We start from the raw sequence: 17,018 nt of genomic DNA on the forward strand, positions 1-17,018 counted from the left end.
AAAGAAATCTAACTAGAAAACAGCTACTTTGTTGTTATTCTGGCTGCACTTGCTAGCCAGTATGGAGTAGCTAGCGAGCTAGCTAGTATGGAGTAGCTAGCGAGCTAGCCAGTATGGAGTAGCTAGCGAGCTAGCCAGTATGGAGTAGCTAGCGAGCTAGCCAGTATGGAGTAGCTAGCGGGCTAGCCAGTATGGAGTAGCTAGCGAGCTAGCCAGTATGGAGTAGCTAGCGAGCTAGCCAGTATGGAGTAGCTAGCGAGCTAGCCGATATGGAGTAGCTAGCGGGCTAGCCAGTATGGAGTAGCTAGCGAGCTAGCCAGTATGGAGTAGCTAGCCAGTATGGAGTAGCTAACGAGCTAGCCAGTATGGAGTAGCTAGCGAGCTAGCCAGTATGGAGTAGCTAGCGAGCTAGCCAGTATGGAGTAGCTAGCGAGCTAGCCAGTATGGAGTAGCTAGCGGGCTAGCCAGTATTGAGTAGCTAGCGAGCTAGCCAGTATGGAGTAGCTAGCCAGTATGGAGTAGCTAGCGAGCTAGCCAGTATGGAGTAGCTAGCGAGCTAGCCAGTATGGAGTAGCTAGCGAGCTAGCCAGTATGGAGTAGCTAGCGAGCTAGCCAGTACGGAGTAGCTAGCGAGCTAGCCAGTACGGCAATGGAGCATTTAGAAGGAACGACTGGGTCGCGTCTCTGGCAGCCGAACCGATAGAAGGAACGACCAGCTGGCTTGGGTAGCAACCATAGATTTTGTGTCTGGACTATATAAATATATTGTGTTTAAGGACAAAATAGTATGAATAAATTCATCAAAATAACGTTTAATGAAAATATGTCAATCATCATTTGAATGTGTTGGTAACCCGTTGTGTAAAAGTGGTAATGCCCGAGAAGCCGGTGTTTGGAGGATATATATAAGACTCAGTCTCGGGGCCTAACCCGTGCCAATATATCCTCCAAACACCGGCTTCTCAGGCATTATCACTTACATAGAGGACTGGAGATAATATATTATACAGGAGGATTTGTGGATAAAGAGAGAAAAGGAGAGATCATGAAAGAGAGGAAAATAAGACAAGTCCCTGATCGTGACACAGTCCTCTATAGATACAAGGCCCTTGGCCCATTCATCCATCCATCCATCTCTACGTAGTCCTGTCCGTCTGTCTGTCCGTCCGTGGTCCACTGTAGTGGATAGTAAGGGTTTTGGGGGGTCCGCTGTTTCCCAGGTTAGGAGGGCCTTTCCTGGGCTGCCCTGTCTCCTGTGGCTCCCTCCCTCATGGTTCCTCAAGCCAGGAAGGTTTGTCGGCCCCTGGGGGCCTCAGCTTGATGTTGAACTGCTTCAGGGTCTGCTCCAACTGCTGCTGGTTCCCAGCAAAGTACGCTGAGATGGCATTATGGAACAGGAGCAGCTGTTTATGCATCACCTTTACCTGGAGAGAGAGAGAAAGGAGCGAGAGAGAGAGAAAGGAGCGAGAGAGAGAGAGAAAGGAGCGAGAGAGAGAGAAAGGAGCGAGAGAGAGAGAAAGGAGCGAGAGAGAGAGAAAGGAGCGAGAGAGAGGCGAGCGAGAGAGGGATCAACACACTGATATGCAAAGAAAGATAGACAGACAGGCCTCTGTCTGAGTGCTCGTGTCATTGCCTGTCTCTGTGTACTTGTCTAGAGGTGTGATGCAGAGCTGGAATAAGAGGAGAAGAACAAAAAGAGGATCAAGGATGTGTATCCCACCTTGTTTTCATCCAGGAAGTTGAGTTTGATAGTGACGTCGGAGCGAAGACGTTCATATTTGTCCTTGTGGATCTGGTACTGCTCCTGGGCTGTATCTATACGGGCCATGTTCACCACATCCCTGGGTCCAACGCTCAACTCCTCTAGGTCTGCCCTGTACGCATCATACTCTAACCTGTCAGAGAGAGAAGAGACATGAGCTATAACCCATCATACTATAACCTGTCAGAGAGAGAGAAGAGACATGAGCTATAACCCCTCATACTCCAACCTGTCAGAGAGAGAGAAGAGACATGAGCTATAACCCCTCATACTCCAACCTGTCAGAGAGAGAGAAGAGACATGAGCTATAACCCATCATACTCTAACCTGTCAGAGAGAGAGAAGAGACATGAGCTATAACCCATCATACTCTAACCTGTCAGAGAGAGAGAAGAGACATGAGCTATAACCCCTCATACTCCAACCTGTCAGAGAGAGAGAAGAGACATGAGCTATAACCCCTCATACTCCAACCTGTCAGAGAGAGAGAAGAGACATGAGCTATAACCCCTCATACTCCAACCTGTCAGAGAGAGAGAAGAGAGAAGAGACATGAGCTATAACCCATCATACTCTAACCTGTCAGAGAGAGAGAAGAGACATGAGCTATAACCCATCATACTCTAACCTGTCAGAGAGAGAGAAGAGACATGAGCTATAACCCATCATACTCTAACCTGTCAGAGAGAGAGAAGAGACATGAGCTATAACACATCATACTCTAACCTGTCAGAGAGAGAGAAGAGACATGAGCTATAACCCATCATACTCTAACCCACATATGTCAGAGTCAAGGCCCGCGGGCCACATCCGGCCCGCAAGAAGGTTTTTTACTGCCCCTGGGATGATCTTGATTTATTATTAGAACCGGCCCGCAGCAAGCCGGCAGCCCGCAGATCTTTTACACGCACCAATACTACATTTCCCACAATGCAAAGGTGACGCACCGAGCAGTAGGCTGCTTCATTTCAATATTTATTGGCACAGCAGTCGTCAGCATCACAGTAAAATTAACTTTCAGATACCCATCAAAAATGGCAAAACGGAAGGTGGATACTGAGAACCGGGGGTTTCAAACAAGGTGGGAGTCGGAGTATATGTTCACGAAGGTAGCTGGAAAACCTGTGTGTCTTCTGTGTGGAGAAAGTGTGGCGGTACTGAAAGAGTATAATCTGAGACGACATTATGAAACGAAACACGCGGACAAAAACAAGAATATGGACATGGAACAAAGGCTACAAAAGGCAGAGGAATTAAAACGAGGCCTCAAATCTCGACAGGCTCTGTTCAAAAAAGCCAAATCACAAGGCCAGGCTGCTGTCAAGGCCAGTTTTATTTTGGCAGAAGAGATCGCTAAATCAGCCCGGCCATTTACGGAGGGGGATTTCATCAAAAACTGCATGATTAAAGTTTGTGACGAAGTTTGCCCAGAAAAAAGGCAACTCTTTTTAAATGTGAGTCTGAGCAGAAACACCATTGCCGAGAGAGTAGACCAGTTGTCCATCAATCTAAAAGAGCAGCTTGTGAAAAAGGGAAAAGATTTTATTGCATATTCCTTGGCTGTGGATGAGAGCACCGACATTTCTGACATTGCCCAGTTGTCAATTTTCATCCGCGGAGTGGACTCCAGCCTAAGCGTGACAGAGGAGTTTTTGGCTTTACGTCCTATGCATGGCACAACTACGGGGCATGATTTGTATGAAGAGGTGTCAAGATGTGTAAATGAGATGGAGCTGCCTTGGGAAAAACTCGTGGGTTTGACAACCGACGGAGCACCTGCGATGTGTGGACACAGGAGCGGACTGGTGGCGAAGATACGGGAAAAGATGCAAGAGGAAAACGCGACAGGTGAGCTGACAGCTTATCATTGTATCATACACCAGGAAGCGTTGTGCGGTAAAGCCTTGAAAATGGAGCATGTAATGAGCATCATCACGCGCACAGTTAACTTTATCAGAGCCAAAGGTTTGAATCACCGCCAGTTCAAGGCATTTCTGACGGAGTTAGAAACGGAGCATGGTGATTTGCCTTATCACACAGAGGTGCGATGGCTAAGCCAGGGAAAGGTGCTTCAAAGATGTTTCGAGCTTCGTGAGGAGATTTGTCTATTCTTGGACAGCAAAGGGAAAGACACAACACAACTCCGAGACGAAATGTTTCTGTGTGAAATGGCTTTTCTGTGTGACATTACGAGTCATCTGAATGCAATAAACTTGCAGCTGCAGGGTCGGGATCGTGTCATCTCTGATATGTACAGTACAGTGAAGGCATTTAAAACCAAACTGACTCTGTGGGAGACGCAGATGCGGAAAGAAAATTTGAGCCACTTTCCCAGCTGCCAGACCATGAAAGAGAAGCTCTCTACCAGTGCGTTCCCGAGCACACAGTTGGCTGATAAAATAGGTATGCTTACCACTGACTTTCGACGCCGATTTGCTGACTTTGAAGCACAAAAAAGCAGGTTGGAACTGCTCGGTAACCCATTTGCTGTTGACGTGGAAAGCTCACCACCAAACCTCCAAATGGAGTTGATTGACCTCCAATGCAATGATGCACTGAGGGAAAAATATGCGGCAGTGGGTGCTGCGGAGTTTGCCCGTTTCCTCCCCGGCACAATGCCCCAGCTGCGCATCCAGGCTGCTCAAACGTTGTCTATGTTTGGCAGCACATACCTGTGTGAACAACTGTTTTCTTTGATGAACCTGAACAAAACATCACACAGAAGTCGACTTACTGCTGAACACCTCCACTCAATTCTGAGGATTTCTTCAGCTCAGAGCCTTACCCCGAACATTGATGAACTTGTGGAAAAGATGGGACACCACCAAGTATCACCCTCAACCTCAAACAAGTGAACATTACTGTGCAATCACATATTTAGAGTTTTTACTCAGTTCAAGTTTAAAAGTTAAAATTTAATATTTGTTTTCACTGCATGTTACTTCTCCTTAAACAAAGTGTTGTTTTTGATTAATAGATTTTTGCACTTTATTTTTTTGTATTTCAATCCAATTATATTTTAAAAATATTTCAGTTGAGTGGATGATAGAAAATTGCTATTATTGTTTTTTCTTTGAAGTAAATTTAGCCCACTTTTGCTAAAATAGAAAATATAGTCTACTGATGGTGCCTTGAATACCGGTTTCTTTCATTTAATGTTCATGTTATGGGGATATTTATATAAAGGAAATTTGTCTTTTGTGTCTGTTGAAAATTAAAGATTACTGACAGAGCCATAAGAAAATATTGCTTTATTTATCTGATCATATTGTAATATATTTGTTAGGTTTTCAGTAGGTTCAATTAGGTTCACTAGACTATATGCGTCATTTAAAAATTTTTCAATGAACATTCGAACAGTCCGGCCCTCGTCTTGTAGCTGATTTTTTTATTTGGCCCTCCGTCCATTTGACTTTGACACCCCTGCTCTAACCTGTCAGAGAGAGAGAAGAGACATGAGCTATAACCCATCATACTCTAACCTGTCAGAGAGAGAGAGCGAGAGAGAAGAGACATGAGCTATAACCCCTCATACTCCAACCTGTCAGAGAGAAGAGAAGAGACATGAGCTATAACCCCTCATACTCCAACCTGTCAGAGAGAGAGAAGAGACATGAGCTATAACCCATCATACTCTAACCTGTCAGAGAGAGAGAAGAGAGAAGAGACATGAGCTATAACCCCTCATACTCCAACCTGTCAGAGAGAAGAGAAGAGACATGAGCTATAACCCATCATACTCTAACCTGTCAGAGAGAGAGAAGAGCCCTCCACAACACTATGTCACCAGGACATATACAGGATACTACCCTCTACAACACCATGTCACCAGGACATATACAGGATACTACCCTCCACAACACTATGTCACCAGGACATATACAGGATACTACCCTCCACAACACTATGTCACCAGGACATATACAGGATACTACCCTCCACAACACTATGTCACCAGGACATATACAGGATACTACCCTCCACAACACTATGTCACCAGGACATATACAGGATACTACCCTCTACAACATAACCTTCACTCCAAATCAAAACCTACAACCTGATTTTGGACGGAATGACAGAATTACCTGGAAGGCTTACAACTACCAAAGATTATCATTCCCAAGATATACAGCAAATGCTGTGGAAAACAACAGAAACCTGAAAACACCATCCAACCTGGTACTGAGTGAGTAATGTTTAGCCTGAAAAAGCCAATAAGAAAAATACATTAACAAAGATATTGTACTTTATAAAAGGAATGAATGCTAAGTTAAGGCTACCATGTTTGATACAACTTCAATTAGCACTGACGTGTCAAGTGAGAGGTGTAAAAGCCCTTGAGCCCAACAATGGCAGGAGAGTCACACAGTCTACTCCAACCAAATGGCAGGAGAGTCACAGTCTACTCCAACCAAATGGCAGGAGAGTCACACAGTCTACCCCAACCAAATGGCAGGAGAGTCACACAGTCTACTCCAACCAAATGGCAGGAGAGTCACACAGTCTACTCCAACCAAATGGCAGGAGAGTCACACAGTCTACCCCAACCAAATGGAGAGGCCTTAGAAGCTCCCTCCTGCTGTTCAGAGGTAATTAAAATACAGTACCCTCTGTATGTAAAGAATGATAAGACACAAAAATAGTACAAAATGAAGCTCCTTCTGGAAAATCAAGAGACCATTTTTGCTGACTATTATAAAAATGGGAACATAAGCAACTTAATCTTCCACACAGACCATACCTTGGCATGATACAGTGCTATATTTATTAAGAGGGGGGGTGTTAACGAGGGGTGGAAACTCAGGACACTAGACAACGAGGACTCTGAGTCAGGTAATATAAATCTCTATAAGTCTAGAACAGTAATGGTACAGGACAACCCCCAAACAGTTTCAGCTGGACTTTCACCTAATCAAAGAATTAGCTCAGCAGGAGAAGCTCTCCCTTGATAAAGATACCCCCACTCCCAGCGGGTCAGACCAGACCTCTTCATTATATAACCCCACAGATCAGCCACCCCGAGCGGGTCAGACCAGACCTCTTCATTATATAACCCCACAGACGAGCCCCCCCCAGCGAGTCAGACCAGACCTCTTCATTATATAACCCCAGAGACGAGCCACCCCGAGCGGAAAGTCAACCTCCCAGCACAGAGTACTAATCCATCACTGAAAACAGGGATAACTTCACCCAGCTGGAGGTAAGGCAGCTGAAGCACTCCAGTCAGCACAACACCACCACCACTGGAGAGAGAGAGATATCTGCACACTGGACTGTAGTGAGATAACTTCAACAGGAGAAAAAGCAGGAACACAGAGCACTAGAGGAGAGGATCAGACTGCTGGAAGAGAGGGTGAGGGGGGGGTGGCGTGTGACAGAGAACAACCCACTAGAGAGGTGACGACAGTCTCGACAACACAGGTAACCTGCCTAAACGACTACAGACCCGGAACACTCACCGTTGTAGCCATGAAGTTCTTTGAAAGGCTGGTCACGGCTCACATCAACACCATTATCCCAGAAACCCTAGACCCACTCCAATTTGCATACCGCCCCAACAGATCCACAGATGATGCAATCTCTATTGCACTCCACACTGCCCTTTCCCACCTGGACAAAGGAACACTTATGTGAGAATGCTATTCATTGACTACAGCTCAGCGTTCAACACCATAGTGCCAACAAAGCTCATCACTAAGCTAAGGACCCTGGGACTAAACACCTCCCTCTGCAACTGGATCCTGGACTTCCCGACAGGCCGCCCCCAGGTGGTAAGGGTAGGCAACAACACGTCCGCCACACTGATCCTCAACACGGGGGCCCCTCAGGGGTTGGTGCTCAGTCCCCTCCTGTACTCCCTGTTCACTCATGAGTGCACGGCCAGGCCCGACTTCAACACCATTATTAAGTTTGCCGATGACACAAAAGTGGTAGGCCTGATCACTGACAACGATGAGACAGCCTATAGGGAGGAGGTCAGAGACCTGGCCGTGCGGTGCCAGGACAACAACCTCTGCCTCAACGTGATCAAGACAATGAAGATGATTGTGGACTACAGGAAAAGGAGGACCGAGCACGCCCCCATTCTCATCGACGGGGCTGCAGTGGAGCAGGTTGAGAGCTTCAAGCTCCTTGGTGTCCACTTCACCACCAAACTAACATGGTCCAAGCACACCAAGATAGTCGTGAAAAGGGCACGACAAAACCGATTCCCCCTCAGGAGACTGAAAAGATTCGGCATGGGTCCTCAGATTCTCAAAAGGTTCAACTGCTGCACCATCGAGAGCATCCTGACCGGTTGCATCACTGCCTGGTATGGCAACTACTCGGCCTCCGGCCAAGCTTCCTGCCATCCAGGACCTCTATACCAGGCGGTGTCAGAGGAAGGCCCTAAAAATCATCAAAGACTACAGCCACCGTAGTCATAGACTGTTCTCTCTGCTACCACATGACAAGCGGCACCGGAGCGCCAAGTCTGGATCCAAGAGGCCTCTAAACAGCTTCTACCCCCAAAGCCAAAAGACTCCTGAACACCTAATCAAATGGCTACTGTCGTGTCTCTGACTGATTACATTATATGACATTACATTACATTATATTACATTATATGACAAGCCATTTTATCAAATCGATTACCTAACGTTTGATTGTTTATGTGATTGAATTAAGCCATGCAACAATTAACTCGTTAACAACCTGGGGCACCACGGAAGAGTGTTTATAGAGCTGCGGTCTTCCGAATAAACTCTTAAAGATCTGAATATCTTTTATATCAATAGCAGTCAATTATTCAGTCTCATCGGAACGACGTAAAATTCTTGGATATCTTCACGAACCCTGGCAAATAAGTTGAATCAGCAATAACAAAATTGGCTTCATTATTTATTTACTAAACACCTAAATAATCACAGAATTACATATACACAGGATGGATCATAAATCGATTACTAATCATGTCATAAAAGAAAAAGTCCCTTAGCGGACAAAACCGATATGATGGCTGGTTACACAAAGAAAGGGGGTTGGGTTTGAATGAAAGAGCGGGAAGACTGAGGAACAAAGGAATAAGGGTCTCTATCGGACCTTGAGAAGCTATGCTACCGTAAATTACATTATCTTATGCATTCTAATAACTGCCCATTCAGAAAAGGAAAATGAAAGATGCATATTTACCCTGAGCTGCGCTTCGACAGGTCAAAGATGGAAGACTGGTCTGCCCAGCAGATAATGTACAGCTGCAGCTGATAACTCGACTTCTAGGATGCATCACTTCTTCTTTAGTGAATAAGAGTTCAAAGTTCATACCATTTTGCCATAATCAGCTCGTGCTGTATTCTGGCTGGTCTAGTAGCAATTCATCCTTCCAGCGTGGTGATCGTCACCTCCACGTGATCTGGTCTCATGTACATTTTGTTATGTAGAGTTGGTTTTCGACCATTCGCAACCACAGCTCACCCTGAGGTTTGCTCAGTCCGAAGTGAATTGGGTCACGGACGCTTTTATACTGGAGACGAGAATGTCACACTCTGACCATGATTTGCGTTGTTTGTTTCTATGTTTTGTTTGGTCAGGGTGTGATAGGAGTGGGCATTCTATGTTGTATGTCTAGTTAGTCTGTTTCTATGTGTTTTGGCCTGATATGGTTCTCAAATCAGTGGCAGGTGTTTGTTGTGGTCTCTGATTGGGAACCATATTTAGGTAGCCTGTGTTGTATTGTAGTTCCTGGGTTATTGTCAATGTGTAGTTGCCTGTGTCTGCACTCGTTGTCATAGCGTCACGTTCGTTTTGTTGTTTTTGTTTAAGTGTTCTTCGTGTTTTTTTCGTCATTCAATAAAAGCATACGACGATCGTGACAGAGAAGGGCGTGTTTCATCCCTCTCCAACCAATGTCTGTTCACTTGGGCGTGGCCACTGAGTGAGAATAGAAGGGCGTGTTTCATCCCTCTCCAACCAATGTCTGTTCACTTGGGCGTGGCCACTGAGTGAGAATAGAAGGGCGTGTTTCATCCCTCTCCAACCAATGTCTGTTCACTTGGGCGTGGCCACTGAGTGAGAATAGAAGGGCGTGTTTCATCCCTCTCCAACCAATGTCTGTTCACTTGGGCGTGGCCACTGAGTGAGAATAGAAGGGCGTGTTTCATCCCTCTCCAACCAATGTCTGTTCACTTGGGCGTGGCCACTGAGTGAGAATAGAAGGGCGTGTTTCATCCCTCTCCAACCAATGTCTGTTCACTTGGGTGTGGCCACTGAGCGAGAATAGAAGGGCGTGTTTCATCCCTCTCCAACCAATGTCACATTGACTCTGTACCGTAACACTGTATATAGTCTCGCCATTGTTATTTTACTGCTGCTCTTTAATTACTTGTTACGTTAATGTCTTATTGTTCTCCGTATTTTTATTATTATTTTTACTTCATTGTTGGTTAGGGGTACGTAAAGCATTTCACTGTAAGGTTGTAGTATTCGGCGCATGTGACAAATAACATTTGATTTTCAAAAGGAAATTATATTAAGAGAGAAAAATGTCCTCCTGTGTGCTACGTATAGCCCCCCCGAAGAAACAACAATGACAAATGGTTTGATGAAGAATGCAAAAACCTAAGAAAGAAATAGAGAAACCTGTCCAACCAAAAACATAGAGACCGAGAAAACCTGAGTCTACGCCTTCACTATGGTGAATCACTAAAACAATACAGAAATACACTACGGAAAAAGAATGAACAGCACATCAGAAATCAGTGCAATGTAATTGAAGAATCCATAGACTCTAACCACTTCTGGGAAAATGGGAAAACACTAAACAAACAACAACACGAAGAGCTATCTATGCAAAATGGAGATGTATGTGTAAACCACTTCTCCAATCTAGTTGGCCCCATAACAAAGAAGAGCAAAAACATAAACAGCATCAAATACAAATCTTAGAATCAACTATTAAAGACTACCAGAACCCACTGGATTCTCCAAATACATTGAATAAACTACAGGACAACATACAAACCCTCCAAACCAAAAAGTCTGTGGTGATGATGGTATCCTTAATGAAATGATAAAATATACAGACAACAAATTCCAATTGGCCATACTTAAACTCCTTAACACGATCCTCAGCTCTGGCATCTTCCCCAATATGATCACCCCAATCCACAAAAGTGGAGGCAAATTTGACACCACTAACTACCATGGGATATGCGTCAACAGCAACCTTGGGATAATCCTTTGCATAATCATTAACAGCAGACTTGTACATTTCCTCAGTGAAAACAATGTACTGAGCAAATGTCAAATTGGCTTTTTACCAAATTATCGTACAACAGACCATGTATTCACCCTGCACACCCTAATTGACAACCAAACAAACCAAAACAAAGGCAAAGTCTTCTCGTGCTTTGTTGATTTCAAAAAAGCTTACGACTCAATCTGGCATGAGGGTCTGCTATACAAACTGATGGAAAGTGGTGTTGGGGCTAAAACATACGACATTATAAAATCCATGTACACAAACAAACAAACAACAAGTGTGCGGTTAAAATTGGCAACAAAAAAACCCCCACATATTTCTTACGAAAGGGCCGTGGGGTAAGGCAGGGGTGCAGCTTAAGCCCCACCCTCTTCAACTCGTATATCAACGAATTGGCGCGGGCACTAGAACAGTCTGCAGCACCCGGCCTCACCCTACTAGAATCTGAAGTCAAACGTCTACTGTTTGCTGCTAATCTGGTGCTTCTGTCACCAAGCAAGGAGGGCCTACAGCAGCACCTAGATCTTCTGCACAGATTCTGTCAGACCTGGGCCCTGACAGTAAATCTCAGTAAGACCAAAATAATGGTGTTCCAAAAAAGGTCCAGTTGCCAGGACCACAAATACAAATTCCATCTAGACACTGTTGCCCTAGAGCACACACACAAAAAAACATACCTCGGCCTAAACATCAGCGCCACAGATAACTTCTGATCTGAGAGACAAGGCAAGAAGGACCTTCTATGCCATCAAAAGGAACAAAAAATTCGACATACCAATTAGGAGATGGCTAAAAATACTTGCATCAGTCATAGAGCCCATTGCCCTTTATGGTTGTGAGGTCTGGGGTCCGCTAACCAACCAAGAATTCACAAAATGGGACAAACACCAAATTGAGACTCTGCACGCAGAATTCTGCAAAAATATCCTCCGTGTACAACGTAGAACACCAAATAATGCATGCAGAGCAGAATTAGGCCGATACCCACTAATTATCAAAATCCAGAAAAGAGTTGTTAAATTCTACAACCACCTTTGGGAAGCGATTCCCCTACCTTCCATAACAAAGCCATCACCTACAGAGAGATGAACCTGGAGAAGAGTCCCCTAAGCAAGCTGGTCCTGGGGCTCTGTTCACAAACACAAACACACCCTACAGAGCCCCAGGACAGCTGCACAATTAGACCCAAACAAATCACGAGAAAACAAAAAGATAATTACTTGACACATTGGAAAGAATTAACAAAAAAACAGAGCAAACTAGAATGCTATTTGGCCCTAAACAGAGAGTACACAGTGGCAGAATACCTGACCACTGTGACTGACCCAAAATTAAGGAAAGCTTTGACTATGTACAGACTCAGTGAGCATAGCCTTGCTATCGAGAAAGGCCGCCGTAGGCAGACCTGGCTCTCAAGAGAAGACAGGCTATGTGCTCACTCCCCACAAAATGAGGTGGAAACTGAGCTGCACTTCCTAACCTCCTGTCCAATGTATGACCATATTAGAGAGACATATTTCCCTCAGATTACACAGACCCACAAAGAATTTTAAAACAAATCAATTTTGATGAACTCCCATATCTACTGGGTGAAATTCCACAGTGTGCCATCACAGCAGCAAGATTTGTGACCTGTTGCCACGAGAAAATGGCAACCAGTGAAGAACAAATACCATTGTAAATACAACCCATATTTATTTTCCCTTGTGTACTTTAACTATAATAGGACATTTGAAATGTCTTTATTCTTTTGGAACTTTGAGTGTAATGTTCACTGTTCATTTTTCTTATCTATTTCACTTGCTTTGGCAATGTTAACACATTTCCCATGCCAATAAATCCCTTTGAATTGAATTAAATTGAGAGGAGACGAGAGACAACTCCAACCTGACGGAGAGAAGACGAGAGACAACTACAACCTGACAGAGAGGAGACGAGAGACAACTCCAACCTGACAGAGAGGAGACGAGAGACAACTCCAACCTGACGGAGAGGAGACGAGAGACAACTACAACCTGACAGAGAGGAGACGAGAGACAACTCCAACCTGACGGAGAGAAGACGAGAGACAACTACAACCTGACAGAGAGCGCGAGAGGAGGAGACGAGAGACAACTACAACCTGATGGAGAGGAGACGGGAGACAACCCCAACCTGACAGAGAGGAGACGAGAGACAACTCCAACCTGACAGAGAGGAGACGAGAGACAACTCCAACCTGACGGAGAGGAGACGAGAGACAACTCCAACCTGACAGAGAGGAGACGAGAGACAACTCCAACCTGACAGAGAGGAGACGAGAGACAACTCCAACCTGACAGAGAGGAGACGAGAGACAACTCCAACCTGACAGAGAGGAGACGAGAGACAACTCCAACCTGACAGAGAGGAGACGAGAGACAACTCCAACCTGACAGAGAGGAGACGAGAGACAACTCCAACCTGACAGAGAGGAGAAGAGAGACAACTCCAACCTAACAGAGAGGAGACGAGAGACAACTCCAACCTGACAGAGAGGAGACGAGAGACAACTACAACCTGACGGAGAGAGCGAGAGGAGGAGACGAGAGACAACCAACCTGACAGAGAGGAGACGAGAGACAACTCCAACCTGACAGAGAGGAGACGAGAGACAACTCCAACCTGACAGAGAGGAGACGAGAGACAACTCCAACCTGACAGAGAGGAGACGAGAGACAACTCCTAACAACTGACTCTAAGGACAGATCCATTATTTTAGACATGAATATGGGTCAGTGTGTCTGGAGTAGATCAGGGTATGTGCAGACAAACTCAGTACTGCCTGGCTGGATCAGACTGTCTGGGCACGGTCTTCCCTTAAGATCTGCCATGGAGACGGCGGTGTGTGTTACCTAGCAGCCTCTTACATCTTGATGTTTGCCGTGGAGACGGCGGTGTGTGTTACCTAGCAGCCTCTTACATCTTGATGTTTGCCGTGGAGACGGCGGTGTGCGTTACCTAGCAGCTTCGTACATCTTGATGGTCATCAGCGTATCCTCCATGGTCTTGTTAACCAGTGTATTGATGCTGGACACAAAGAAGTTGATGGCTCCTAGCAGTGTCTCTCCGTTCTTGCATAATAACTTCTGAGTCTCTGCGTTGTACCCAAACTCATCCTGTAGGAAACATCATTAAAAAACACACACACACACACACACACACACACACACACACACACACTAATCAATCTGATCAAATCAACCAATACATCAATTAGTCCAACCAACAAATCAACCAATGTATTTCAAAGAAATCACCTGAGCTAAAACCCCCAAAGACCAAACAGTGTTAAGTGACAGCCCTACCTCTTGATTTAAGGTCAGGGGTTACAGGTCAGGGGTTAAAGGTGATTTCTGGCTGAGGGGTCTGGGTTAGGGGTCAGGTTCTAACCAGTAGTTCAGGTGGTTTCTGGGTTGGAGGTTAGGGGTATGGGATTAGCGTAGAGGTTATAGGTCAGGTTCTAACCAGTAGTTCAGGTGATTTCTGGGTTAGAGGTTAGGGGTCTGGGATTAGCCTAGAGGTTATAGGTCAGGTTCTCACTCGTAGTTCAGGTGATTTCTGGGTTAGAGGTTAGGGGTCTGGGATTAGCCTAGAGGTTATAGGTCAGGTTCTCACTCGTAGTTCAGGTGATTTCTGGGTTAGGGGTTAGGGGTCTGGGATTAGCCTAGAGGTTATAGGTCAGGTTCTCACTCGTAGTTCAGGTGATTTCTGGGTTAGGGGTTAGGGATTAGCCTAGAGGTTATAGGTCAGGTTCTCACTCGTAGTTCAGGTGATTTCTGGGTTAGGGGTTAGGGATTAGCCTAGAGGTTATAGGTCAGGTTCTCACTCGTAGTTCAGGTGATTTCTGGGTTAGGGGTTAGGGGTCTGGGATTAGCCTAGAGTTTATAGGTCAGGTTCTCACTCGTAGTTCAGGTGATTTCTGGGTTAGGGGTCTGGGATTAGCCTAGAGGTTATAGGTCAGGTTCTCACCCGTAGTTCAGGTGATTTCTGGGTTAGGGGTCTGGGATTAGCCTAGAGGTTATAGGTCAGGTTCTCACTCGTAGTTCAGGTGATTTCTGGGTTAGAGGTTAGGGGTCTGGGATTAGCCTAGAGGTTATAGGTCAGATTCTCACCCGTAGTTCAGGTGATTTCAGGCTGAGGTCGGTGAATGTGTCTCCGAGGGCGTGTTGCGTCTGCACCATGCTGTACAAGTGATTGGTCAGGGCTCTGGCCAATCGCAGCACAGTCTCATACTTCCTCTTGGTGTCCCGGAGAACTTCTATCTGAGCCTCCAGTTCTAGATCCACAGTCCGAGAACCACGACCAAATCGCTCTGCGATCATCTGTTTAGTGCACTGGAGAGAACGAGGGAGGGAGCAAGGAAGGAGAGAGGAGGAGCGAGGGAGGAGGAGGGAGAGAGAGAGGATGAGAGGAGGGAGGGAGGAGGTGTGTTTGAGATGAGGAGTTTGATGGAAATCATTAAAACACGGACTAGTTAACACGACCTAGTTAACACAGACTAGTTAATTGGTTTTGGATAAGAGCGTCTGCTAAACGATTAAAATGGCTAATGAAACACAGATAAGTGAACACAGACAGGTGTCGTACTAGAGGTATGTGTGGCTCTAGGTGTTCTAAATACAGACACAGGTATTCTGACACAGGTAAGTGAACACAGGTAGCCAAACATATTCAGTCAGAAATATTGTAGGTGTATGTGTTCAGGTGTGTTCAGGTACGTCAACATGTAGACTAACAAAGACAGGTGCATTGTGACACCTTGTAGGTGTTGAGGTAGACTACAGTACCTTGTAGGTGTTGAGGTAGACTACAGTACCTTGTAGGTGTTGAGGTAGATTACAGTACCGTGTAGGTGTTGAGTCCCTTGTGTATGGGCCTTTAATTAGGGTGTCTAAGTGTTCTGTTACAGGTAGACCCAGATATTGACACGCATGCAGACTGCAGTACCTTGTAGGCGTTGAGGTAGACTACAGTACCTTGTAGGCGTTGAGGTAGACTACAGTACCTTGTAGGCGTTGAGGTAGACTACAGTACCTTGTAGGCGTTGAGGTAGACTACAGTACCTTGTAGGCGTTGAGGTAGACTACAGTACCTTGTAGGCGTTGAGGTAGACTACAGTACCTTGTAGGCGTTGAGGTAGACTACAGTACCTTGTAGGCGTTGAGGTAGACTACAGTACCTTGTAGGCGTTGAGGTAGACTACAGTACCGTGTAGGCGTTGAGGTAGATTACAGTACCGTGTAGGCGTTGAGGTAGACTACAGTACCTTGTAGGCGTTGAGGTAGATTACAGTACCGTGTAGGCGTTGAGGTAGATTACAGTACCTTGTAGGCGTTGAGGTAGATTACAGTACCTTGTAGGCGTTGAGGTAGACTACAGTACCTTGTAGGCGTTGAGGTAGACTACAGTACCTTGTAGGCGTTGAGGTAGATTACAGTACCTTGTAGGCGTTGAGGTAGACGACAGTACCTTGTAGGCGTTGAGGTAGACTACAGTACCTTGTAGGCGTTGAGGTAGACGACAGTACCTTGTAGGCGTTGAGGTAGACTACAGTACCTTGTAGGCGTTGAGGTAGACTACAGTACCTTGTAGGCGCTGAGGTAGACTACAGTACCTTGTAGGCGTTGAGGTAGATTACAGTACCTTGTAGGCGTTGAGGTAGACTACAGTACCGTGTAGGCGTTGAGGTAGACTACAGTACCTTGTAGGCGTTGAGGTAGATTACAGTACCGTGTAGGCGTTGAGGTAGACTACAGTACCTTGTAGGCGTTGAGGTAGACTACAGTACCTTGTAGGCGTTGAGGTAGACTACAGTACCTTGTAGGCGTTGACGTAGATTACAGTACCTTGTAGGCGTTGAGGTAGACTACAGTACCTTGTAGGCGTTGACGTAGATTACAGTACCTTGTAGGCGTTGAGGTAGATTACAGTACCTTGTAGGCGTTGAGGTAGATTACAGTACCTTGTAGGCGTTGAGGTAGATTACAGTAC

General features: G+C 45.6%; 1 protein-coding gene across 4 annotated transcripts in view; it reads right to left on the bottom strand.

Annotated features, from left to right (window-relative positions):
- Positions 1–515: 515 nt before the first annotated feature.
- The window catches only part of LOC139388665 (ADP-ribosylation factor interacting protein 2b), a 47,781-nt gene continuing 31,278 nt past the window's right edge, over positions 516–17,018 (bottom strand). For 2 of the 4 annotated variants that reach the window (XM_071135481.1, XM_071135480.1), the window contains 4 exons: positions 15,140–15,361; positions 13,986–14,143; positions 1,721–1,895; positions 516–1,424 (listed from right to left, as the gene is read on the bottom strand). In XM_071135481.1, coding sequence (XP_070991582.1) covers positions 1,269–1,424; positions 1,721–1,895; positions 13,986–14,143; positions 15,140–15,361 — 711 coding nt within the window. In that variant the 3' untranslated portion in view covers positions 516–1,268. The remainder of the gene's footprint in view (positions 1,425–1,720; positions 1,896–13,985; positions 14,144–15,139; positions 15,362–17,018) is intronic. The other 2 variants (XM_071135483.1, XM_071135482.1) reach the window with 2 other exon arrangements.

This window comes from Oncorhynchus clarkii, chromosome 29 (genome assembly GCF_045791955.1).
Source record: "Oncorhynchus clarkii lewisi isolate Uvic-CL-2024 chromosome 29, UVic_Ocla_1.0, whole genome shotgun sequence".
NCBI lineage: Eukaryota > Metazoa > Chordata > Actinopteri > Salmoniformes > Salmonidae > Oncorhynchus > Oncorhynchus clarkii.